This window comes from Bombina bombina, chromosome 5 (assembly GCF_027579735.1).
Source record: "Bombina bombina isolate aBomBom1 chromosome 5, aBomBom1.pri, whole genome shotgun sequence".
NCBI classification, from domain to species: Eukaryota; Metazoa; Chordata; class Amphibia; order Anura; family Bombinatoridae; genus Bombina; species Bombina bombina.
The window spans coordinates 724,036,526-724,063,039 of record NC_069503.1 but is presented as its reverse complement, the minus strand read 5'-3'; the positions used below and the strand labels follow the sequence as shown (position 1 = coordinate 724,063,039).

The following is a 26,514-nucleotide window of genomic DNA, read 5'->3' as shown; positions in this document are numbered from 1 at the left end:
TCTAGTCAACTTTTTACAGCTTTGTTGCATCACATTCAAGTGCTTCAACTTTCAGGTATCATGTCCCTTTAAATAGATTGTTTAGTAAGAAGTCATTTATTTTAAAAATGTCAAAAAACACTTAATATGCAATACCAACCATAGCTTCTTGATTCAAGACATATTTATAAACTGTGGTTCACAAAACAAAATCATTTTAAACTTTTATTGTAGTTTAGTACAGTATTAAACACATTTAAAATTAGTATATTTGCAGAAAATATCAATTTGTTCTTTATTTACATTAGATCGGTTAATTTACACAACATACCCAACAGATTCTACAACACTCGCTAAAACCTTATGAAACCAATATAGGGAACTGTAAACTAAAATCTTTAGTACGGATATAGCCATTATGAGAGTTTACTATATGTAACTTTTGAACTGCAATATCAATGTTTTGGCAATCTACACAGTGGATCAAGACATATCTTGGGTTGAAATTAACATGGTTTTATCATGCATCTTTAGTATGTTTTTTCTCATCTTTAAAATGTTAATAATAAAAAAAATTAACAAAAGCTATAGCAGTTTCTGCAGGAATTACTTACCAAATGCAATCAGCACCAGTGTGTAAGTAGTCAATGTATGGAAGGTGATTTTGGTCACGAGACCTCAGCATGAGGTAGAAAAAACCATGCCGATATTAAGCCAAGGAATAGTTACTCCTACAAGAAAGGAAAGAAAATTAAAGTGTTACAAATATTCTAATGAGAAATCATATACAGATACACAGGTTATATACAGAAAAAGAACAATTAAGTTGTTGCACTGAATCATATCCTATTGGCAAGCAAAATGCTAACAGGATGGAACTAGCATGTGCTGCAATTACATTATAGGAAACTTTTGCAAAAAACGACTATCGATGCTATGAAACATCAGGGCAAACAAGGGGTTTGTACAAATATGCTAATAACTAGACCTAGCTATCTGCAATTAATAGCACAGAAACTTCTCAACAAGTTACAAAGGGATCTTTAAAAATAAGTAGAATGGGCAGGTAAATGGAAAATGAGATTTAACCCTTGGAGTGCTAATGAAGGCTCTGAGCTGTCACAGAGAGTTTCCACTCTGGTGCTAATGACGGCTCAGAGCCGTCACTAGCACTCTCCCACCTTGAGGGAGATCTGGGGGCTCCCACCCGCTCCTACCCCGGTGATTGTGCCTGTAACAGAAACGAAAAAGCATGAGAGCCATGCTGGACCTTCACAACCTTGAGTTTGTATATGATCCTTAAATAGCAAGCAATGAGCAAAATAATTCAGGCAGTGTAAAACACCCATTGCCTAAAGTTGCTTAGTTGCATCAGGACAAAAATAAGGTGTGAGCAATCTTTTGTTCAGTATGAAATATTCCACACATATTGGAAAAATGCTGGCATCATTCTTAATGCCAGACATTTATATAATATAATATACAGGGCTTCAGATCATGTACAATTCTGCAGTTTCGGTCTAGCTGAAATAATTGTTAGAACAGAGGATTCCTGAGAAATAATTCCCTTTAAAGTTAAAATAATGGTAGTTTAAAAGCACACAGCCAGTTGTAATTCCACACAAGGAGGAAGATGTGAAAATTAAGAATGTCTTCCTAGAACTTATAACTCAGAACCAGAATGCCCACTAGATCCCAGATAGTTATCAAAGATAACATGAATGTGTAAGGTGTCACAAGTACTATACTTTAGAAAGGGATCCAATGTGCAAGAAGGAACAAAATAATAGGGCAAGGTAATTATTTAAATGTGTGTTTATGTATCTAATTCCCTACCCATAAACAATGTAGCAGAACTATCTCACTCATTGAACATGCTACCATTCTTCATAAGGTATAATGTATACATTAAAGGGACTGTAAGGTCAAAATTAAACTTTCATGATTCAGACTGAGCATTTGATTTTAAACAAACTTACCAATGTGCTTCTAATATTTAGTTTGCTTTGTTCTCTTGGTATCCCCTCTTGTTGAAAAAGTATACCCTGGGTAATATCAGGCAGTAGCAAAGCACTACTGTGAGCTAGCTGCATATATATGCTTCTTGTCATGGGCACATCCAATGTATTCAGTTAGCTCCCATTGCTGCTACTTCAACAAAGGATATCAAGAACATAAAGAAAATTAGATAAAAGAAGTACATTTGAAACATGTTTAAAATTGTATACTCTGAATCAGGAATGAAACGTTTGCGGCTTCATGCCCTTTTAATCCATAACTGATTCAATACCCGATTTAAATGCACAAGCAGCTGTTTCCAAATGTTAGTTTTACTGGTTTTGACCAGGAATCTGAACTTGCATGTACAATGGGCACACAATATAAACTTAACTATAGTAATATTTATATCAGAGGGGAGAGGAGGGAGGAAAGAAGAGGGGTAGAATAGTAATCATCAAAGAGGAGAAGAGGGATAAGGGAGGGTAAGGACAAGGTGGGTGATAGAGAAAGGATGAAACAAACATGGCTAGAGAGGGAGAGAATTGTAAAAATGCAAAATACCAGGCACAGCACCAAGATGTCGCAGGATGGAACCTGAATTATTAGGAAGGACAGTAAGATTCCACCCATGCCTAAAAGAGAAAAGAAAAGTTACCTATTATTAATAGTAGTAATAATAATCATCATCTCATATCCAGAGACTTTTGTCTATTCAGCTTTATGTAATGCCTGCACAGATTCTTACTTTGAAAAGGGTTCTGCTTTACCCACAGGAAAACCAACTCCCATGAGTATTTGTGTCAACTTTCCCACAATGCACGGCTACATGGCAATACCTCTGTTCAGCGAGATGCCAATACTCTTGCTGCAAGAGAAAAATAAATATACAGTAAGAAAAAATAATTTTATTTAGTATTATGGTTAGTCCAACCTACATGCAACAACACTGTTAAAGAGGTGTATTATGGTTTAGCTTTCAACACTCTTCAGAATTGTTATGTTAGGCATCAATAATTTATGAATATCAATAAATAAATACGCAACAATCAAAACACAGAATTACAACATTAATATTTTTTAGTTCTTGGTATTATGGTCGAATATGTGGAAGAAAAACACACACAAAACAGTATAATATCAATGACAATTTACTCTGGCAATCCATATTAAAAGTTAATATAATAAAACAATACTAGTACAAAAGACAGAAAACAATACTTGACACAGTGATAACACATTACAATAAACACAAACCGTGAATCAAAACAAGAATTAACTCCTAAATCTACTACTGCATAAAAGAGCATATTTTAAACATTCCTAATGTTTACATGACATTGAAGTATTCTGCACTTACACTTCATCAAAGGGCATTCTAAGTAATTCACTCCTGATACTCTGGTCTTATTGACTTCTATCTAGTTTAGTTTTGTGTTATAAACATGTCAAAGTATAAAGCAGCTATTCCTTTATTAAAAATAGTGCTCACCATTAAAATAATAAAAATATTTTAGAGATTCAAATAAACTTTAGGCACTTGATATCTGTTAACAGTTAAACTATTTAGTAGGATAAAACAACAACAAACACTGGACATTAGAATGTTCTAAACAGATGTAAAATGGTTGTAAATAAATATTCTTTTTTCCTTCAACATCTGAATCCTGATGCCAAAATACCCCCAGTCACACATCTAGGGACAGAACTACCATTGGTGCAGAAGGTGCATTGGCACCAGGGCACAAGTGATGGGCGGTCTATTGTAGTCAGTCTATGACTGGTTAGGTCCATAGCAGCCAGAGTGTGTCTATGTGGTCATTATCAGTGTATAGATAATCATTATACAGAACAGCATACTCATCAGTGTAGATAATCACCTCATTATACAGCGCAGTGTGTTCACTATTAGTGTATAGATATCCAGTCATTATACAGATCAACATTGATCAAAATATACATACTGTACTCATCATAATTACACAGAGCAGTGTACTCATCAGGGTATAGAAAATAATTGTATATGGCTCACTGCCAGCATATAGATATTCATCATCATTATAAAGTGCAGCATGTGTATATACTATGTACAGAAAATCATCATTATAAAGAGCATGTATATTATTACTATTGATTATTACTCCTGCGTTATCTTCCTGGAAATACAGTTTTGCACCAGGGCCCCTCTTGAGTAGGCCCACTACTGCACCCATCCCATGTATTTAGCTAGGAATAAAATGCTCACAAAGCTCCTGTAAATATCATATGGAGAATGCTGGAACAAATGACATTTATATGCTTGAGAATGTAATATTTAGATTAATGTACATGAATATGTTTCACTAGTAAATCACAAGCACAATTTTTTTTTATTTAAACCACCTGGTTGTGTGATAAATAGTGAACCAGAACATAAGAATCAATCCTTAGCTTTCTGGTCTAATCTAACATGCATGGACTGTAAGAGAGAAGGTGGATAGCTGATAGAATATAAACCTTCAAAGATACTGAAATACCACTATACAGAAAATAGCTCAGATGTACAAATACAGTAACAGATATAGAATGCCTAGGACATGTATAGAACCAGGCTAGCAGATCACTTTAAAGGGTACAACTAAAGAAGCAGGTTTACTACGGACTATTCTGCTGTTTTCCCTCCTGTACCTGCAGCTCTCTTTAAAGCCGTTCTCTTATTTTAGCTCATTACAGAATCCAGCTAGCAAAGCTCTGTATTTTATACTGGGAGCCGCCATCTTGTTGCATCCTGTGTTAGGAGCAGTAGCACTTTCACAGATCTGCGTTTTGACAGCTGTACCTTTCACTTCAGTTTAGCTCACATAATAATTTTTTGTCTTTGCCACAGTTTAAAAGTTAAATAACAAAACAGAATTTATGTTTACCTGATAAATTTCTTTCTCCTACGGTGTATCCGGTCCACGGCTTCATCCTTCACTTGTGGGATATTCTCCAATCCTACAGGAAGTGGCAAAGAGAGCACACAGCAGAGCTGTCCATATAGCTCCCCTCAGGCTCCGCCCCCCCCAGTCATTCGACCGACGGTTAGGAGAAAAAGGAGGAACCATAGGGTGCAGTGGTGACTGTAGTTTACAAACAAATAAATTTAAACCTGACCAAAATGCCAGGGCGGGCCGTGGACCGGATACACCGTAGGAGAAAGAAATTTATCAGGTAAACATAAATTCTGTTTTCTCCTACATTGGTGTATCCGGTCCACGGCTTCATCCTTACTTGTGGGAACCATACCAAAGCTTTAGGACACGGATGAAGGAGGGGAACAAGTCAGGTAACCTAAACGGAAGGCACCCACTGCTTGTAAAACCTTTTTCCCAAAAATAGCCTCCGAAGAAGCAAACGTATCGAATTTGTAAAAATTTGGCAAACGTATGCAATGAAGACCAACTCGCCTTACAAATCTGTTCAACAGAAGCCTCATTCTTGAAAGCCCATGTGGAAGCCAACAGCTCTAGCAGAGTGAGCTGTAATTCGTTCAGGAGGCTGCCTTCCAGCAGTCTCATAAGCCAACGGATGATGCTTTTCAGCCAGAAAGACAGAGAGGTCGCAGTCGCCTTTTGACCTCTCCTCTTGCCAGAATAGACGACAAACAAGGACGATGTTTGTCTGAAGTCTTTAGTTGCTTTTTAGATAAAACTTTAAAGCATGAACCACATCAAGATTGTGTAACAGACTTTCCTTGTTAGAAACTGGATTAGGACACAGAGAAGGAACAACTATTTCCCTGGTTGATATTCTTATTGGAAACCCACTTTTTTTGAAGAAAACCAGGTTTGGTACGTAAAACGACCTTATCTGTATGAAACACCAGATAGGGTGAATTACACTGCAAAGCAGACAATTCAGAAACTCTTCTAGCAGAAGAAATAGCTACTAAAAACAAAACTTTCCAAGATAGTAACTTAATATCTATGGAATGTAGAGGTTCAAACAGAACCCCTTGAAGAACTGAAAGAACTAAATTTAGACTCCATGGAGGAGCCACAGGTCTGTAGACAGGCTTGATTCTGACTAAAGCCTGTACAAACGCCTGAATATCTGGCATGGCTGCCAGACGCTTGTGTAACAAAACAGACAGAGCAGATATCTGTCCCTTAAAGAACTAGCTGACAGACCTTTCTCCAATCCTTCTTGGAGAAAAGATAGTATCCTTGGAATCCTAATCTTACTCCATGAGTAACCCTTGGATTCGCACCAGCAAAGATATTTCCGCCATATCTTATGGTAAATTTTCCTGGTGACAGGCTTTCTAGCCTGGATCAGAGTATCTATAACTGATTCCGAAAACCCACGTTTAGCTAGAATCAAGCGTTCAATCTCCAAGCAGTCAGTTGTAGAGAAACTAGGTTTGGATGTTCGAATGGACCTTGAATTTAGAAGGGTCCTGCCTCAAAGGCAGCTTCCATGGTGGAACCGATGACATATTCACCAGGTCTGCATACCAAGTCCTGCGTGGCCACGCAGGAGCTATCAGAATTACCGAAGCCTTCTCCTGTTTGATCCTGGCTACTAGCCGGGGGAGAAGGCGAAACGGTGGAAAGACATAAGCTAGATTGAACGACCAAGGCGCTACTAAGGCATCTACCAATGTCGCCTTGGGATCCCTGGACCTGGGTAACGTGTAACTTTGGAGTTCTGACGTGACGCCATCAGATCCAGATCTGGAATGCCCCATAGCTGGGTCAGCTGAGCAAAAACCTCCGGGTGGAGTTCCCACTCCCCCGGATGGAAAGTCTGACGACTCAGATAATCCGCTTCCCAGTTGTCCACTCCTGGGATGTGAATTCCCGAGACCATAGACCCTGAGCCTTCAGGGACTTCCAGACCGCGCCCCAGCCTAAGAGGCTGGTGTCGGTCGTGACAATGACCCACTCACGGTCTTCGGAAACTCATTCCCTGAGACAACCACCAGAGGAGTCTCTGGTTTGCTGGTCCATCTGGAATCTGGGGGAGACCAAATCTGCATAATCCCCATTCCATTGTTTGAGCATGCACAGTTGCAATGGTCTTAAATAAATTCGAGCAAAAGAAACCACGGTCCATTGCCGCAACCATTAGTCCTATTACCTCCATGCACTGAGCTATGGAGGGTTGAGGAATGGAGAACTTGACAAGTGTACAAAAGTTATAATTTCCTGACCTCTGTCAAAGATTTTCATTTCTACCGAGTCTATTATTGTTCCCAGGAAGGGAACCCTTGTGAACGGGGACAGAGAACTTTTTCTATGTTCACCCTTCCCACCCGTGAGACCTTAGAAAGGCTAGAACAATGTCCGTATGAGCCCTTGCTTTGTGAAAGGGACGACGCCTGTATTAAAATGTCATCTAGGTAAGGTGCTACTGCAATGCCCCTTGGCCTTAGCACCGCTAGAAGGGACCCTAGCACCTTTGTGAAAAATTCTGGGAGCAGTGGCCAATCCGAAGGGAAGAGCCACGAACTGGTAATGCTTGTCCGAATGGTTTCCATTTTGAATGATGGAACTCTGAGGAATTTGTTTAGGATCTTTAAATCCAGAATTGGCCTGAAAGTTCCTTCCTTTTTGGGAACTACAAACAAGGTTTGAGTAAAATCCCAGTCTTGTTCTGCTGTTGGAACTGGGTTTATCACTCCCATTTTTAAAAGGTCTTCTACGCAATGTAAGAATGCCTGTCTCTTTATCTGGTGGTCTAAAAGATAAGCGAGACATGTGGAACCTTCCTCTTGGAGGAAGGTCCTTGAATTCTAGAAGATACCCCCTGAGAGACAATTTCTAGTGCCCAGGGGTCCGGAACATCTCTTGCCCAGGCCTGAGCAAAGAGAGAAAGTCTGCCCCCTACTAGATCCGGTCCCGGATCGGGGGCGACCCCTTCATGCTGTCTTGGTAGCAGCAGCAGGCTTTTTGGCCTGTTTACCCTTGTTCCAGCCTTGCAAATGATTTCCATGCTTGTTTGGGCTGGGGTGCGTTACCCTCTTGCCTAGTGGCTGTAGAGGTAGAAGCCGGTCCATTCCTGAAATTGCGAAAGGAACGAAAATTAGACTTATTTTAGCTTTGAAAGGTCTATCCTGTGGAAGGGCATGGCCCTTTCCCAGTGATATCTGAATAATTTTCTTTCAACTCTGGCCCGATAGGGTCTTACCCTTGAAAGGAATATTAAGCAATTTTGTTTTGGACGACACATCCGCCGACCACCGATTTTAGCCCAAAGCGCTCTACCGCGCACTATTGCGAAACCAGAATTTTTCGCCGCTAATTTAGCTAGCTGAAAAGCGACATCTGTAATGAAAGAATTAGCCAACTTCAGGGCGTGAATTCTATCCATGACTTCATCATAAGAAGTCTCCTTCTGGAGCAGAGTTTTCTAATTCCTCAAACCAAAAAGCAAGCTGCAGTGGTTAAAGGAATAATGCAAGAAATTGGTTGAAGAAGAAAACCTTGTTGAACAAAAATTTCTTAAGTAAACCTTCTAATTTTTTATCCATAGGATCTTTGAAAGCGCAACTGTCTTCTATTGGTATAGTCGTGCGCTTAGCTAGCGTTGAAACTGCCCCCCTCTACCTTAGGGACCGTCTGCCACGCGTCCCTTCTGGGGTCAACAATGGGGAACATTTTCTTAAATATAGGAGGGGGACCACCAAAGAGTCACAATCATCAAGAGTAGCTAGGACCTCCTTAAGTAGAGCGCGGAGGTGTTCTAGCTTAAATTTAAATGCTATGGTATCAGGCTCTGCCTGCTGAGAAACTTTTCCTGTGTCAGAAATTTCTCCCTCAGACAGGCCCTCCCTCACCCGCCAAGTCAGATTGATGTGAGGGCACTACAGATAAATTATCCTCTGCGTCTGCTTGCTCATTTCTTGTATTTAAACTGAGCAATCACGCTTCCTAGGAAAAGCTGGCAGTTTGGATAAAAATGCTGCGAGAGAATTATCCATTACTGCTGCTAACTGTTGCATAGTAATAGCAATTGGCGCGCTAGATGTACTGGGCATCGCTTGCGCGGGCATAGCTGGTGTTGACACAGAAGGAGAGGATAGTGAGCTATCCTCACTACCTTCAGCTAAAGAATCATCTTGGGCTATATCTTTAAGCGTGATTGTACTGTCCTTAAGCTGTTTGGACGCTATGGCACACTTCAACACATAAATTTAATGGGGGAACCACCTTGGCCTTTGAACATACAGAACATAGGTTATCTGAAGGAGTCAGACATGTTTGACAGACTTAAACAGATCTTCAATGCAATAAAAATTATTTTTGACAAAAACGTTACTGTGTCTTTAAATAATAAAAGTACACACTTTATTACTAAAACATCAAATAAACATCCGATTTTAATGAAATTTTCACCACAGTGTCTTAATGCTTTGAAAGGATTGCACACAAATTTTCAGACCAATTAACCCCATAATGCCCAAACCGGAGCTAATAACAGCAATTAACCTGTTAAAAAACACTACAGAACTATTCCACTGTGGCCTTTACCTTCCTTAGGGATTATTTTAGTAGGAAATAAGCCTCTCTGGAGTCTCTGGACTCCCCACGTGAAGCTGCATGAACTGCCTAAGCAAAACAACTGCACAATTGAGGCTTGAAAATGAGGCCTCCTCCCTCTTCATTTCCAGAGTGGAGGGGCATTTCTGACTAGAATAGGTGTCCAAATAAGTGCCAGGCGCAAAATAAAACCCCAAAAGTGTTTTTAAAGTTTGAAAAAAACACCTTATTTATAGTGAAAAACATGCTAAAAAGCAATCGATTTAGCCCACAATAGTGTCAACCAGCATAGAGCCCTTAATTTAAGCCATAATTTTATACAGAGTCTAAGAAAAATGGCTTACCTATCCCAGAGGGGATTGCTGACAGTCTTCTAGCATTACTAGGTCTTGTTAGAAAAATGACTGATCATACCTGAAGCAGTTAAGCCTGCAAACTGTCCCCCCCAACTGAAGTTCTCTGGTTTCAACAGTCCTGCGTGGGAACAGCAATGGATTTTAGTTACTGGTGCTAAAATCATATTCCTCTCGGCAGAAATCTTCATCACTTTCTGCTGCAGAGTAAATAGTACAAGCCGGCACTGTTTTAAAATAACAAACTCTTGATAGAAGAATAAAAAACTACAACTAAACACCACATACTCTTTACCACCCCCGTGGAGATGCTACTAGTTAGAGCGGCAAAGAGAATGACTGGGGCAGCGGAGCCTGAGGGGAGCTATATGGACAGCTCTGCTGTGTGCTCTCTTTGCCACTTCCTGTAGGGATTGAGAATATCCCACAAGTAAGGATGAAGCCGTGGACCGGATACACCAATGTAGGAGAAAACAGAATTTATGTTTACCTGATAAATTACTTTCTCCAACGGTGTGTCCGGTCCACGGCGTCATCCTTACTTGTGGGATATTCTCTTCCCCAACAGGAAATGGCAAAGAGCCCAGCAAAGCTGGTCACATGATCCCTCCTAGGCTCCGCCTACCCCAGTCATTCGACCGACGTTAAGGAGGAATATTTGCATAGGAGAAACCATATGAAACCGTGGTGACTGTAGTTAAAAGAAAATAAATTATCAGACCTGATTAAAAAACCAGGGCGGGCCGTGGACCGGACACACCGTTGGAGAAAGTAATTTATCAGGTAAACATAAATTCTGTTTTCTCCAACATCGGTGTGTCCGGTCCACGGCGTCATCCTTACTTGTGGGAACCAATACCAAAGCTTTAGGACACGGATGATGGGAGGGAGCAAATCAGGTCACCTAGATGGAAGGCACCCGCGGCTTGCAAAACCTTTCTCCCAAAAATAGCCTCAGAAGAAGCAAAAGTATCAAACTTGTAAAATTTGGTAAAAGTGTGCAGTGAAGACCAAGTCGCTGCCCTACATATCTGATCAACAGAAGCCTCGTTCTTGAAGGCCCATGTGGAAGCCACAGCCCTAGTGGAATGAGCTGTGATTCTTTCGGGAGGCTGCCGTCCGGCAGTCTCGTAAGCCAATCTGATGATGCTTTTAATCCAAAAAGAGAGAGAGGTAGAAGTTGCTTTTTGACCTCCTCCTTTTACCGGAAATAAACAACAAACAAGGAAGATGTTTGTCTAAAATCCTTTGTAGCATCTAAATAGAATTTTAGAGCGGCGAACAACATCCCAAATTGTGCAACAAACGTTCCTTCTTCGAAACTGGTTTCGGACACAGAGAAGGTACGATAATCTCCTGGTTAATGCTTTTGTTAGAAACAACTTTTGGAAGAAAACCAGGTTTAGTACGTAAAACCACCTTATCTGCATGGAACACCAGATAAGGAGGAGAACACTGCAGAGCAGATAATTCTGAAACTCTTCTAGCAGAAGAAATTGCAACCAAAAAACAAAACTTTCCAAGATAATAACTTAATATCAACGGAATGTAAGGGTTCAAACGGAACCCCCTGAAGAACTGAAAGAACTAAGTTGAGACTCCAAGGAGGATGTCAAAGGTTTGTAAACAGGCTTGATTCTAACCAGAGCCTGAACAAAGGCTTGAACATCTGGCACAGCTGCCAGCTTTTTGTGAAGTAACACAGACAAGGCAGAAATCTGTCCCTTCAGGGAACTTGCAGATAATCCTTTTTCCAATCCTTCTTGAAGGAAGGATAGAATCTTAGGAATCTTAACCTTGTCCCAAGGGAATCCTTTAGATTCACACCAACAGATATATTTTTCCAAATTTTGTGGTAAATCTTTCTAGTTACAGGCTTTCTGGCCTGAACAAGAGTATCGATAACAGAATCTGAGAACCCTCGCTTCGATAAGATCAAGCGTTCAATCTCCAAGCAGTCAGCTGGAGTGAGACCAGATTCGGATGTTCGAAACGGACCTTTGAACAAGAAGGTCTCGTCTCAAAGGTAGCTTCCCATGGTGGAGCCGATGACATATTCACCAGATCTGCATACCAAGTCCCTGCGTGGCCACGCAGGAGCTATCAAGATCACCGACGCCCTTTCCTGATTGATCCTGGCTACCAGCCTGGGGGATGAGAGGAAACGGCGGGAAAACATAAGCTAGTTTTGAAGGTCCAAGGTGCTACTAGTGCATCCACTAGAGCCGCCTTGGGATCCCTGGATCTGGACCCGTAGCAAGGAACTTTGAAGTTCTGACGAGAGGCCATCAGATCCATGTCTGGAATGCCCCACAGTTGAGTGACTTGGGCAAAGATTTCCGGATGGAGTTCCCACTCCCCCGGATTGCAATGTCTGACGACTCAGAAAATCCGCTTCCCAATTTTCCACTCCTGGGATGTGGATAGCAGACAGGTGGCAGGAGTGAGACTCCGCCCATAGAATGATTTTGGTCACTTCTTCCATCGCCAGGGAACTCCTTGTTCCCCCCTGATGGTTGATGTACGCAACAGTTGTCATGTTGTCTGATTGAAACGTATGAACTTGGCCCGCGCTAGCTGAGGCCAAGCCTTTGAGAGCATTGAATATCGCTCTCAGTTCCAGAAGATTTATCGGTAGAAGAGATTCTTCCCGAGACCAAAGACCCTGAGCTTTCAGGGATCCCCAGACCGCGCCCCAGCCCATCAGACTGGCGTCGGTCGTGACAATGACCCACTCTGGTCTGCGGAAGGTCATCCCTTGTGACAGGTTGTCCAGGGACAGCCACCAACAGAGTGAGTCTCTGGTCCTCTGATTTACTTGTATCCTCGGAGACAAGTTTGTATAGTCCCCCATTCCACTGACTGAGCATGCACAGTTGTAATGGTCTTAGATGAATGCGCGCAAAAGGAACTATGTCCATTGCCGCTACCATCAAACCTATCACTTCCATGCACTGCGCTATGGAAGGAAGAGGAACGGAATGAAGTATCCGACAAGAGTCTAGAAGTTTTGTTTTTCTGGCCTCTGTCAGAAAAATCCTCATTTCTAAGGAGTCTATTATTGTCCCCAAGAAGGGAACCCTTGTTGACGGAGATAGAGAACTCTTTTCCCACGTTCACTTTCCATCCGTGAGATCTGAGAAAGGCCAGGACAATGTCCGTGTGAGCCTTTGCTTGAGGAAGGGACGACGCTTGAATCAGAATGTCGTCCAAGTAAGGTACTACAGCAATGCCCCTTGGTCTTAGCACAGCTAGAAGGGACCCTAGTACCTTTGTGAAAAATCCTTGGAGCAGTGGCTAAATCCGAAAGGAAGCGCCACGAACTGGTAATGCTTGTCCAGGAATGCGAACCTTAGGAACCGATGATGTTCCTTGTGGATAGGAATATGTAGATACGCATCCTTTAAATCCACCGTGGTCATGAATTGACCTTCCTGGATGGAAGGAAGAATTGTTCGAATGGTTTCCATTTTGAACGATGGAACCTTGAGAAACTTGTTTAAGATCTTGAGATCTAAGATTGGTCTGAACGTTCCCTCTTTTTTGGGAACTACGAACAGATTGGAGTAGAACCCCATCCCTTGTTCTCCTAATGGAACAGGATGAATCACTCCCATTTGTAACAGGTCTTCTACACAACGTAAGAATGCCTGTCTTTTTATGTGGTCTGAAGACAACTGAGACCTGTGGAACCTCCCCCTTGGGGGAAGCCCCTTGAATTCCAGAAGATAACCTTGGGAGACTATTTCTAGCGCCCAAGGATCCAGAACATCTCTTGCCCAAGCCCGAGCGAAGAGAGAGAGTCTGCCCCCCACCAGATCCGGTCCCGGATCGGGGGCCAACATTTCATGCTGTCTTGGTAGCAGTGGCAGGTTTCTTGGCCTGCTTTCCCTTGTTCCAGCCTTGCATTGGTCTCCAAGCTGGCTTGGCTTGAGAAGTATTACCCTCTTGCTTAGAGGACGTAGCACTTTGGGCTGGTCCGTTTCTACGAAAGGGACGAAAATTAGGTTTATTTTTGCCTTGAAAGGCCGATCCTGAGGAAGGGCATGGCCCTTACCCCCAGTGATATCAGAGATAATCTCTTTCAAGTCAGGGCCAAACAGCGTTTTCCCCTTGAAAGGAATGTTAAGTAGCTTGTTCTTGGAAGACGCATCAGCTGACCAAGATTTCAACCAAAGCGCTCTGCGCGCCACAATAGCAAACCCAGAATTCTTAGCCGCTAACCTAGCCAATTGCAAAGTGGCGTCTAGGGTGAAAGAATTAGCCAATTTGAGAGCATTGATTCTGTCCATAATCTCCTCATAAGGAGGAGAATCACTATCGACCGCCTTTACCAGCTCATCGAACCAGAAACACGCGGCTGTAGCGACAGGGACAATGCATGAAATTGGTTGTAGAAGGTAACCCTGCTGAACAAACATCTTTTTAAGTAAACCTTCTAATTTTTTATCCATAGGATCTTTGAAAGCACAACTATCTTCTATGGGTATAGTGGTGCGTTTGTTTAAAGTGGAAACCGCTCCCTCGACCTTGGGGACTGTCTGCCATAAGTCCTTTCTGGAGTCGACCATAGGAAACAATTTTTTAAATATGGGGGGAGGGACGAAAGGAATACCGGGCCTTTCCCATTCTTTATTTACAATGTCCGCCACCCGCTTGGGTATAGGAAAAGCTTCTGGGAGCCCCGGGGACCTCTAGGAACTTGTCCATTTTACATAGTTTCTCTGGGATGACCAACTTGTCACAATCATCCAGAGTGGATAATACCTCCTTAAGCAGAATGCGGAGATGTTCCAACTTAAATTTAAACGTAATCACATCAGGTTCAGCTTGTTGAGAAATGTTCCCTGAATCAGTAATTTCTCCCTCAGACAAAACCTCCCTGGCCCCATCAGACTGGTTTAGGGGGCCCTTCAGAACCATTATTATCAGCGTCGTCATGCTCTTCAGTATCTAAAACAGAGCAGTCGCGCTTACGCTGATAAGTGTGCATTTTGGCTAAAATGTTTTTGACAGAATTATCCATTACAGCCGTTAATTGTTGCATAGTAAGGAGTATTGGCGCGCTAGATGTACTAGGGGCCTCCTGAGTGGGCAAGACTCGTGTAGACGAAGGAGGGAATGATGCAGTACCATGCTTACTCCCCTCACTTGAGGAATCATCTTGGGCATCATTGTCATTGTCACATAAATCACATTTATTTAAATGAGATTAAATGATTCCTCAAGGCTAAATATGTGTTAATAATGAATCGATTTAGCCCAGAAAAAGTCTACAGTCTTAATAAGCCCTTGTGAAGCCCTTATTTACAATCTTAATAAACATGGCTTACCGGATCCCATAGGGAAAATGACAGCTTCCAGCATTACATCGTCTTGTTAGAATGTGTCATACCTCAAGCAGCAAGAGACTGCTCACTGTTCCCCCAACTGAAGTTAATTCCTCTCAACAGTCCTGTGTGGAACAGCCATGGATTTTAGTAACGGTTGCTAAAATCATTTTCCTCATACAAACAGAAATCTTCATCTCTTTTCTGTTTCTGAGTAAATAGTACATACCAGCACTATTTTAAAATAACAAACTCTTGATTGAATAATAAAAACTACAGTTAAACACTAAAAAACTCTAAGCCATCTCCGTGGAGATGTTGCCTGTACAACGGCAAAGAGAATGACTGGGGTAGGCGGAGCCTAGGAGGGATCATGTGACCAGCTTTGCTGGGCTCTTTGCCATTTCCTGTTGGGGAAGAGAATATCCCACAAGTAAGGATGACGCCGTGGACCGGACACACCTATGTTGGAGAAATATAAGTTTCAAGATGGCAGTGCCCAGTGTGAAAATGCAGAGCTTCACGAAGTGATACTTGTAAGGGGTTAAAATAAGAGAGTGACTTGAAGACAGCTGCAGCACAGGAGAAAAAAAAACAATAGCATGGTCAGTAGGAACCTGCTACTGTAGTTGTACTCAGCAGATTAATGTGCCTTTAAGATACACTTATTTACAGCTGTGATAACAGATTCATTATAGCCTATTGATAAAAACCTTCCACCTATTTCATTTTCAAATGGAGATTGGTAAATGTAAACAACAAATAACTTACAAATGCAACGGTATCGATCTAGCTTACAATTCTGTAGACATTTTTTATATATAAATTATTTGTGTACTGTATGTCTATTTGTGAAAATCCTCAAGAGACAATTGAGATATGTAGTGTTTTGCACATGCACAGAAGTCCTACAATTAGTATCAAATGATGTAGCAGGATTCTGATATTAAAAAGAATATGAAACCCAAAAATTTTATTTTGTGATTCAGACACATCAAACAATTTTAAAAATGTTTCCAATTTACTTGTATTATCAAATTTGCTTCGTTCCCATGATATTCTGTGTTAAAGAGATACTTAGGTAGGCATCTGGAGCCCTACATGGAAGGAAATAGTGCTGCCATCTAGTGCTCCTGCAAATGGATAATCTTACAAAACTGCTGCCATATAGTGCTCCAAAAATAAGCTTACGCCCCTGGTTTTCAACAAAAGATACAAAGAGAACAAAAAATTATACTAGAAGTAAATTAGAAAGTTGTTTAAAATCATATGGCTCTATCTGAATCATGAAAGAACATTATTGGGTTTCATATCCCTTTGAGAGTACTAAATCATTTGCTGCTAAAAAAAAGGCTAAATTACAAGCATTAAAATCATAGCCTAAGTTTTCATATCATAGGTGTAGGATCATGTCCTTAACAACTAGTAAGAAGAAAATAAAATCCATATACTTAAAATGAATGGGGATTTTTTTTCTTTCTAATTTGTGCTACTTGTTAACAAATGAAATATGCTCTAGCCCAAGCTGTCTGTTCAGAAACATGCTCCTTGGCCTTTTCTTCTACTCAAGACAGACAATATTTATTTTTGTACAGCAGCTGACTTTAACTTAAATGCTATTTTCATTCTACAACTATGTAAAATTGGAACACACAAAATTCTGAATTTGGCTTGAAACCCTTTTCATTCTGCATTCAGATTTAGCTGAGAGTGTATGATTTGGTCAGCTGAATCCTAATTAAATTCCGCTGGAATGAAAATCAAAATGTCAGCAACATACTTCGCAACTCAAATCTCCCTTGAGTAGGGCCATACACTGTGTGATCAGGCCCTCCCTTCTGCATGATTCAATTTCACTAAAAACCTCATGTATTGTCAAGGATTAAAAAAAAAAAAATCTATTAAGGAGGATTACAAAACGAAATCCTTATTTGGTAAATAGACATGAAAATTAATTTTATGGTTCAAATAGAGCATGCAATTTCAAAAGATTTTTCTATTTGCTTCTATTGTTATATTTGCTTTGTTCTCTTGGTATGCTTTGTTGAAAATCATATCTAGGAGCAGCACTTCTGGCTTCTAGCTGGTTATTGGCATATGCCCCTTGCCACTGGCCCGCCAAATGTGGCCAACAAGGTCCCAGTAGTGCACTGCTGCTCTGAAGCTGTTAAACAGATCATTTTATTACTAGACTACCTCTTGTATATAACACATTAGAAGTTAAATATTTTCTTTTTGTACCTTGATGTCCCTTTAACAGATATCTAATTCTATCCTAGGTAATGCATTTTGTTCCATCACTGTGGCTTCATTAATATGTATACAATTAGGTGTATTGTACATTCAGTACTAATAAACACATTTACTTATTATTATACAGAATAATTTAGCATGTCCCTGTTCCCATTGGTAGCAACACACAAAGTCAAATAATACAGATTTTTGTAAACATTGCGTGAAAATGTATTTTTAAGAAGAGTTCTTTTTTGGGTCCTGGTTGTTAATGTCGGAATTACACTGAAATCCAATAAACTGCTTCTCCAGCAGCTGTTTTTTAACATCCCACTGGGTGCATAAATAGTAGGTACACGAGGTATATTATAAAGCAGCTGGTGATGTGCCTCCACAATAATTTCAAGTTAATGTTAATAATGTTTTTCTACTTCTCCAAATATTCAACATGCACCTGTTCCTCCAGAACAGAAATAGAAAGCTGAGACACATTTTGATTTCATTCTACACCAGCCCAAATCAAATGTCTCTTATTTTCTTTACCCCCTGCAGTATTTTGTCTTTAACTTAATGAGATGTGTGTGACAGGAACATGAAACAGAGTGTAAAGGACATGAAAACCAGGCACATAGATTTATACAGAGATGTGTTAAACTTATTAGGATATTTTTAATCCAATACTGATTTTCTTCCTGCTTCTTGAATTTTGCGTCTCTAAGCTTGGGTCGTAAATGCACATTTTTAACAGAGTCAAAACCCGTAATAACCTGATAAGTAGCCACCATGCAGGTTGGCAAGGAGTTCTCTTACACCACCTGTACCGCCTCTTTCAAAATTGAGGTCTCTTGTTCCCCGAAGATGCAGAAAAATTACCAGGGAGTTTTTGATGGAGGGAAAACAAAGCCCCTATCATTATTCTGCTGTACTACAGAGAAAGATGACCCCTCATTTAAAAGAGGATAATTTCCTCTATTGAATGAGATACTGTGCATGCCTCTCTAATATACAGGTGATCACTGTTCTAAAAGGTGATGCTTTTTCAAACAAAGGGTTTCATGCCTCTCTCAATATCAATCAACTGTTACAGAAATGACAAGTACTTGTCTATTAGGTGACACTATAATATTCTGGGCTATAAAACAGCATCAAAAGTGAGCAACTGAGCCCTCATTTGAAAGGAGGGTCATATCTTTACTTTGTATTATATGCCCATGAAAATAGCAATCATATCCAACAAAATCTTTGGTAAATGGGTGTGAGGTAACACTCTTCTTATGCCCATCATGCTGATATGTTGTTGTCATGACAATGGCTAGTTCCTCACAACATTAGTCCTGTTTTAGGGTGGGGGTCTGAAGTTTTCATACATTCATTAAAAATAACAAAAATGATGGCAAATGTTGATTTTATATTTGTCAAATGTAACATTGGAAGGTTCATATTTGTATGCCGATTCTCAGACTACAATGACAGTCATAAGAATGGACCCATGGCATCAATAGGTCACCTCATTTTATGATATTGTTGCCTAATCAAAATATATATACGAATAGCTAATGATATGTACTACAAATACAGTATACTATTTTTATTTAAAAGGAATGAAAGTAATATCTATTAAGGGTATTTTAAATGACATTTTGTTTTGTAAAGCAGATGATTAAGTACTGAGAAAAACATAATTTATGCTTACCAGATAAATTCCTTTCCTTCCGGATAGGGAGAGTCCACGACTTCATTCCTTACTGTTGGGAAATACAACACCTGGCCACCAGGAGGCGGCAAAGACACCACAGCCAAAGGCTTAAATATCCCTCCCATCTCCCCATTACCTCAGTCCTTCTGCCAAGGGAACAAGGAAAAGTAGTAGAAACATAAGGGTATAAATTGTGCCAAAAGATAAAATAAATAATAGGGGACCGCCCATAGACAAGAAAAAATGGTCAGGGTCCGTGAACTCTCCCTTTCCGGAAGGAAAGGAATTTATCTGGAAGGCATACAAGAAAATTTATGCTTACCTGATAAATGTATTTCTTATTAGACACGATGAGTCCACGGATCATCTTCATTACTTATGGGATATTCACTTCCTGGTCAGCAGGAAGAGGCAAAGAGCACCACAGCAGAGCTGTTACATAGCTCCTCCCTTCCCTCCCACTCCAGTCATTCGACCGAAGTTAGGAAGAGAAAGGAAAAGCCAAGGTGCAGAGGTGACTGAAGTTTACAATAAAAATCATCCTGTCTAAAAATGACAGGGCGGGCCGTGGACTCATTGTGTCTAAGAAGAAATAAATATCAGGTAAGCATAAATTTTCTTTTCTTCGTAAAGACACAATGAGTCCACGGATCATCTTTATTACTTATGGGATACAATACCCAAGATAGAGTACAGGGATGATATGGGAGTAACAAGACAGGATACCTAAACGGAAGGCACCACTGCATGAAGAACCCTTCTCCCAAAAGCCGCCTCAGCTGAGGCAAAAGTATCAAATTTGTAAAATTTTGTAAAAGTGTGAAGAGAAGACCAAGTTGTAGCCTTGCAAATCTGTTCCACAGAAGCTTCATTTTTGAATGCCCGTGAGGAAGCAACAGCCCTAGTGGAATGAGCCGTAATCCTCTCAGGAGGCTGCTGTCCAGCAGTTTCGTAAGCCAAACGTATAATACTCTTCAGCCAAAAAGAAAGAGAAACAGCCGTAGCTTTCTGTCCCCTACGTTTGCCTGAAAATACCACAAAGAGGAAAACTGGCGAAAGTCTTTAGTCGCCTGTAAATAAAACTTTAAAGCACGAACTACATCCAAATTGTGTAAGAGCCTCTCCTCCTTAGAAGGATTAGGACACAAGGACGGTACAACAATTTCCCAATTAAAGTTCCGATCAGAAACAACCTTGGGAAGAAATCCAAATGTCGTACGTAAGACAACCTTATCCACATGAAAAATAAGGTAAGGGGGCTCACATTGTAATGCTGAAAGCTCAGACACTCTACGAGCAGAAGAAATCGCTACCAAAAATAAAACCTTCCAAGTTAACAACTTGATATCTAAAGAATGCATAGGTTCAAATGGAACCCCTTGAAGAACTTTGAGAACTAAATTAAGACTCCATAGAGGAGTAACTGGTCTAAACACAGGCCTTATTCTGGTTAAGACCTGACAAAAACAAAATTTATGCTTACCTGATAAATTTCTTTCTTTTGCGATGTACCGAGTCCACGGATTCATCCTAACTTGTGGGATATTGTCCTTCCTGACAGGAAGTAGCAAAGAGAGCACCACAGCAGAGCTGTCTATATAGCTCCCCCCTTAACTCCACCCCCCAGTCATTTGACCGAAGGCCAAGGAAGAAAAGGAGAAACTATAAGGTGCAGAGGTGACTGAAGTTTACATAAATAAAATTATATCTGTCTTGAATTAGACAGGGCGGGCCATGGACTCGGTACATCGCAAAAGAAAGAAATCAGGTAAGCATAAATTTTGTTTTCTTTTGCATGATGTACCAAGCCAACGGATTAATCCTAACTTGTGGGATACCAATACCAAAGCTTTAGGACACGGATGAAGGGAGGGACAAGACAGGAACCTAAATGGAAGGCACCACTGCTTGCAAAACCTGTCTCCCAAAAATAGCCTCCGAAGAAGCAAAAGTATAAAATTTATAAAATTTTGAAAAGGCATGAAGCGACGACCAAGTCGCAGCCTTACAAATCTGTTCATCAGAAGCATCATTTTTAAAAGCCCATGTGGAAGCTACCGCTCTAGTAGAATGAGCTGTAATCCTTTCAGGAGGCTGCTGTCCAGCAGTCTCATAAGCCAAACGGATGATGCTTTTCAGCCAAAAGGAAAGAGAAGTCGCCGTAGCTTTTTGACCCCTACGCTTTCCAGAATAGACAACAAACAAAGAAGATGTTTGACGAAAATCTTTGGTTGCCTGCAAATAAAATTTCAAAGCACGAACCACGTCCAAGTTGTGCAACAGAAGTTCCTTCTTACAAGAAGGATTAGGACACAGAGTAGGAACAACAATATCTTGATTGATATTCCTGTTAGTAACAACCTTAGGTAGGAACCCAGGCTTGGTACGCAAAACCACCTTATCAGCATGGAACACAAGATAAGGAGAGTCACATTGTATAATGCAGATAGTTCAGAAACTCTTCGAGCTGAAGAGATAGCAACTAGGAACAAAACTTTCCAAGATAAAAGGAATGCATGGGTTCAAACGGAACCCCCAGAAGAACTCTAGGAACTAAATTTAGACTCCATGGCGGAGCAATAGGTTTAAAACACAGGCTTAATTCTAACTAAAGCCTGACAAAAAGCGCCGACCGTCTGGAACATCTGCCAGACGCTTGTGCAACAAAAATAGACAGAGCAGATATCTGTCCCTTTAGGGAACTAGCTGATAATCCTTTCTCCATCCCTCTTGGAGAAAAGACAAAATCCTAGGAATCCTGATTTTACTCCAGGAGAAGCCTTTGGATTTGCACCAAAAAAGATATTTACGCAATATATTATGATACATTTTCCTGATAACAGGCTTTCGAGCCTGAATCAAGGTATTTATGACTGACTCAGAGAAACCCCGCTTTGATAGAATCAAGCGTTCAATCTCCAAGCAGTCAGTTGCAGAGAAATTAGATTTGGATGCTTGAATGGACCTTGAATCAGAAGGTCCTGTCTCAATGGCAGAGACCATGGTGGAAGGGATGACATGTCCACCAGGTCTGCATACCAAGTCCTGCGTGGCAACGCAGGCGCTATCAAAATCACTGATGCTCTCTCCTGTTTGATTCTGGCAATCAGACGTGGAAGGAGAGGGAAAGGTGGAAACACATAAGCCAGGTTGAACGACCAGGGTACTGCTAGAGCATCTATCAGTACAGCCTGAGGATCCCTTGACCTGGAGCCGTAACAAGGAAGTTTGGCGTTCTGACGAGACGCCATCAGATCCAACTCTGGTGTGCCCCATAGCCGAACCAGCTGAGCAAACACCTCCAGATGGAGTTACCACTCCCCCGGATGAAAAGTCTGACGACTTAGAAAATCTGCCTCCCAGTTCTCTACACCTGGGATATAGATCGCTGACTGTTGGCAAGAGTGAGCCTCTGCCCATTGGATTATCCTTGAGACCTCTATCATCGCTAAGGAACTCTTTGTTCCGCCCTGATGATTGATATAAGCCACAGTCGTGATGTTGTCCGACTGAAACCTGATGAATCTGGCCGAAGCCAGCTGAGGCCATGCCTGGAGAGCATTGAATATCGCTCTTAATTCCATAATATTTATCTGTAGGAGAGCCTCCTCCCGAGTCCACAAACCCTGAGCTTTCAGGGAATTCCAGACTGCACCCCAGCCCAGAAGACTGGCGTCTGTCGTCACTATAACCCATTCTGGCCTGCGGAAACACATTCTCTGGGACAGATGATCCTGTGACAACCACCAAAGAAGAGAGTCTCTGGTCTCTTGATCCAGATTTATCTGAGGAGATAAATCCACATAAACCCCATTCCACTGATTGAGCATGCATAGTTGCAGTGGTCTGAGATGCAAGCGAGCAAACGGAACTATGTACATTGCCGCTACCATTAGTCCGATTACCTCCATACACTGAGCCACTGACAGCCGAGGAATGGAATGAAGAGCTTGGCAGGTGGACAAAATCTTTGATTTCCTGACCTCCGTCAGAAATATTTTCATGTCAACCGAGTCTATCAGAGTCCCTAGAAATGAAACTCTTGTGAGAGGGGAAAGAGAACTCTTTTTTACATTCACTTTCCACCCGTGAGACCTTAGAAAGGCCAACACTAAGTCCGTGTGAGACTTGGCTAGTTGGAAGGACGACGATTGAATTAGAATGTCGTCTAGATAAGGCGCCACTGCTATGCCCCGTGGCCTTAGAACCGCCAGAAGGGACCCTAGCACCTTTGTGAAGATTTGCGGCGCCGTGGCCAACCCGAAAGGAAGAGCCACAAACTGATAATGCTTGTCCAGAAAGGCGAACCTGAGGAACCGGTGATGATCTTTGTGGATAGGAATGTGCAGATACGCATCCTTTAAGTCCACGGTGATCATATATTGATCCTCCTGGATCAATGGTAAGATAGTCCGAATGGTCTCCATCTTGAAAGATGGAACTCTTAGGAATTGGTTTAGAATCTTGAGATCCAGAATTGGTCTGAAGGTTCCCTCCTTTTTGGGAACTATAAACAGATTGGAGTAGAACCCCTGCCCCTGTTCTGCTTTTGGAACTGGGCAGATCACTCCCATGGTAAAAAGGTCTTCTACACAGCGTAAGAACGCCTCTCTTTTTGTCAGGTTTACAGACAATTGAGAAAGATGGAACCTCCCCCTTGGAGGGGAATCCTTGAAATCAAGAAGGTATCCCTGGGTTACAATTTCTACTGCCCAGGAATCCTGAACGTCTCTTGCCCAGGCCTGAGCAAAGAGAGAGAGTCTGCCCCCTACTAGATCTGGTCCCGGATCGGGGGCTACCCCTTCATGCTGACTTAGTGGCAGCAGCAGGCTTTTTGGCCTGTTTACCCTTGTTCCAAGCCTGATTAGGTCTCCAGGTTGGCTTGGATTGAGTAAAGTTCCCCTCTTGCTTTGCAGCAGGGGAAGAGGTAGAGGGACCACTCTTGAAGTTTCGAAAGGAACGAAAATTATTTTGTTTGGTCCTTGTCTTATTTGACTCATCCTCCAGTAATGTCTGAAATGATCTCTTTCAATGCAGGCCCGAATAGGGTCTTACCTTTGAAAGGAATGGACAAAAGCTAAGATTTAGATGACACATCAGCTGACCAGGACTTAAGCCATAACGCTCTATGCGCTGAAATGGCAAAACCTGAATTCTTAGCCGCTAATTTAGCAAGATGAAAAGCGGCGTCTGTAATAAAAGAATTAGTCAACTTAAGAGCCTTAATTCTGTCCAAAATATCATCTAGTGGGGTCTCCATCTGAAGAGCCTCTTCTAGAGCCTCAAACCAAAAGGCAGCTGCGGTGGTTACAGGAACAATGCATGCTATAGGTTGAAGAAGAAAACCTTGATGAACAAAAATTTTCTTTAGGAGACCCTCTAATTTTTTATCCATAGGATCAATGAAAGCACAACTGTCTTCAATAGGTATAGTTGTACGCTTAGCCAGGGTAGAAATAGCTCCCTCCACCTTAGGGACTGTCTGCCATGAGTCCTTTATGGTGTCAGAAATGGGAAGCATTTTCTTAAAAACAAGAGGGGGAGAGAATGGAATACCTGGTTTATCCCACTCCTTAGTAACAATGTCCGAAATCCTCTTAGGGACCGGAAACACATCAGTGTAAACAGGAACCTCTAAATATTTGTCCATTTTACACAATTTCTCTGGAACTACAATAGGGTCACAATCATCCAGAGTAGCTAAAACCTCCCTGAGCAATAAGCGGAGGTGATCTAGCTTAAATTTAAATGCCGTCATATCTGAATCTGTCTGAGAGAACATCTTTCCTGAATCAGAAATCTCTCCCTCAGACAGAAAATCCCTCATCCCTACTTCAGAACACTGTGAGGGAATATCGGATACGGCTACTAAAGCGTCAGAAGGCTCAGCATTTGTTCTTAACCCAGAGCTACTGCGATTCCCTTGCAACCCAGGCAGCTTAGATAAAACCTCTGTGAGGGTAGTATTCATAACTGAAGTCATATCTTGCAAGTTGAAAGAATTAGACGCACTAGAAGTACTTGGCGTCGCTTGTGCGGGCGTTACTGGTTGTGACACTTGGGGAGAACTAGATGGCAAAACATGATTTCCTTCTGTCTGAGAATCATCTAATGCCAAACTTTTATAAGTCAAAATATGCTGGTTGCAATTTATAGACATATCAGTACAAGTGGGACACATTCTAAGAGGGGGTTCCACAATGTCTTCTAAACAAATTGAACAATGAGTAGTGTCAGACATGTTTAACAGGCTAGTAATAAAGCAAGCAAGCTTGGAAAACACTTTATTTAATGAAAAAAACACAATTTGCAAAAACGGTACTGTGCCTTTAAGAGAAAAAAAGGCATACACAAACAGCAAAACAGGTTAAAATTGCTTAAATTTTTCTGAAACTTTAACAGTGTACCCACTAAGCTTTAGAAGGATTGCACCACAAGTTAATAAGCAATAAACCCCCCAAATGAAAAAAAAAAACCGATTGAAATATGTCTAAAACCGGTTAAACACCCCTATAAGCACCTTGCCACAGCTCTGCTGTGGCCCTACCTGCCCTTAGGAACGATAATATGGAGTTTAAAGCTTCAATTAGTCCCTCAGAAGACTCTCAGGACCTCAGGAGAAGTTGCTTGCTGCTTGTAAATATAGGCCCCGCCCACCTCACTCGATGTTGCTGGGGCCTACACAAAACTAACAAACCCTGCCTGAAAGCCATGTGGGTTATAAACAACCCCAAAGAACCCTCAAGCAAATGTCCCATAAAACAGAAAATGTTACTCCCAGACACAAAAACGTTTGTCCCAAATTCACATAAACTGAGTGCCCACAAAAAATTAACCCTTTATGCAAGCTAGTAAAAACCTCTGATAACTCAAGGATTACTTCTTATCCTTCCCCTAATGAGGACACTGTCAGCCTTTCTGAGTTAACACAGTCTCTGCAGAAAATATGACTGAACATACCTCATTGCTGTATAGCAAGAAACCGTTCCTCACACTGAAGTTTTCCTGTACTCCTCAGCTTCTGTGGGAACAGCAGTGGACCTTAGTTACAAATGCTAAGATCATCATCCTCCAGGCAGAAAACTTCATCTATGTCCTGCCTGAGAGTAAATAGTACAACACCGGTACCATTTAAAAATAACAAACACTTGATTGAAGATAAAATAAAAACTAACAGTTTAACACCTCTTCTCTTAACTCTTCCTGCTTAGAGCCAGCAAAGAGAATGACTGGGGGTGGAGTTAAGGGGGGAGCTATATAGACAGCTCTGCTGTGGTGCTCTCTTTGCTACTTCCTGTCAGGAAGGACAATATCCCACAAGTTAGGATGAATCCGTGGACTCGGTACATCATGCAAAAGAAAAGACTGAACATCAGGGACATCAGCTAGACGCTTGTGTAACAGGATAGATAATGCTGAAA

At 41.3% G+C, this 26,514-nt stretch overlaps 1 protein-coding gene across 1 annotated transcript in view; it reads right to left on the bottom strand.

Moving 5' to 3' along the window:
• JARID2 (jumonji and AT-rich interaction domain containing 2) overlaps positions 1–26,514 on the bottom strand; it is a 690,587-nt gene that overhangs the window by 72,623 nt on the left and 591,450 nt on the right. Inside the window, 5 exon segments of the mRNA XM_053714761.1 lie at positions 594–658; positions 661–710; positions 2,542–2,612; positions 2,726–2,760; positions 2,762–2,845. Coding sequence (XP_053570736.1) covers positions 594–658; positions 661–710; positions 2,542–2,612; positions 2,726–2,760; positions 2,762–2,845 — 305 coding nt within the window.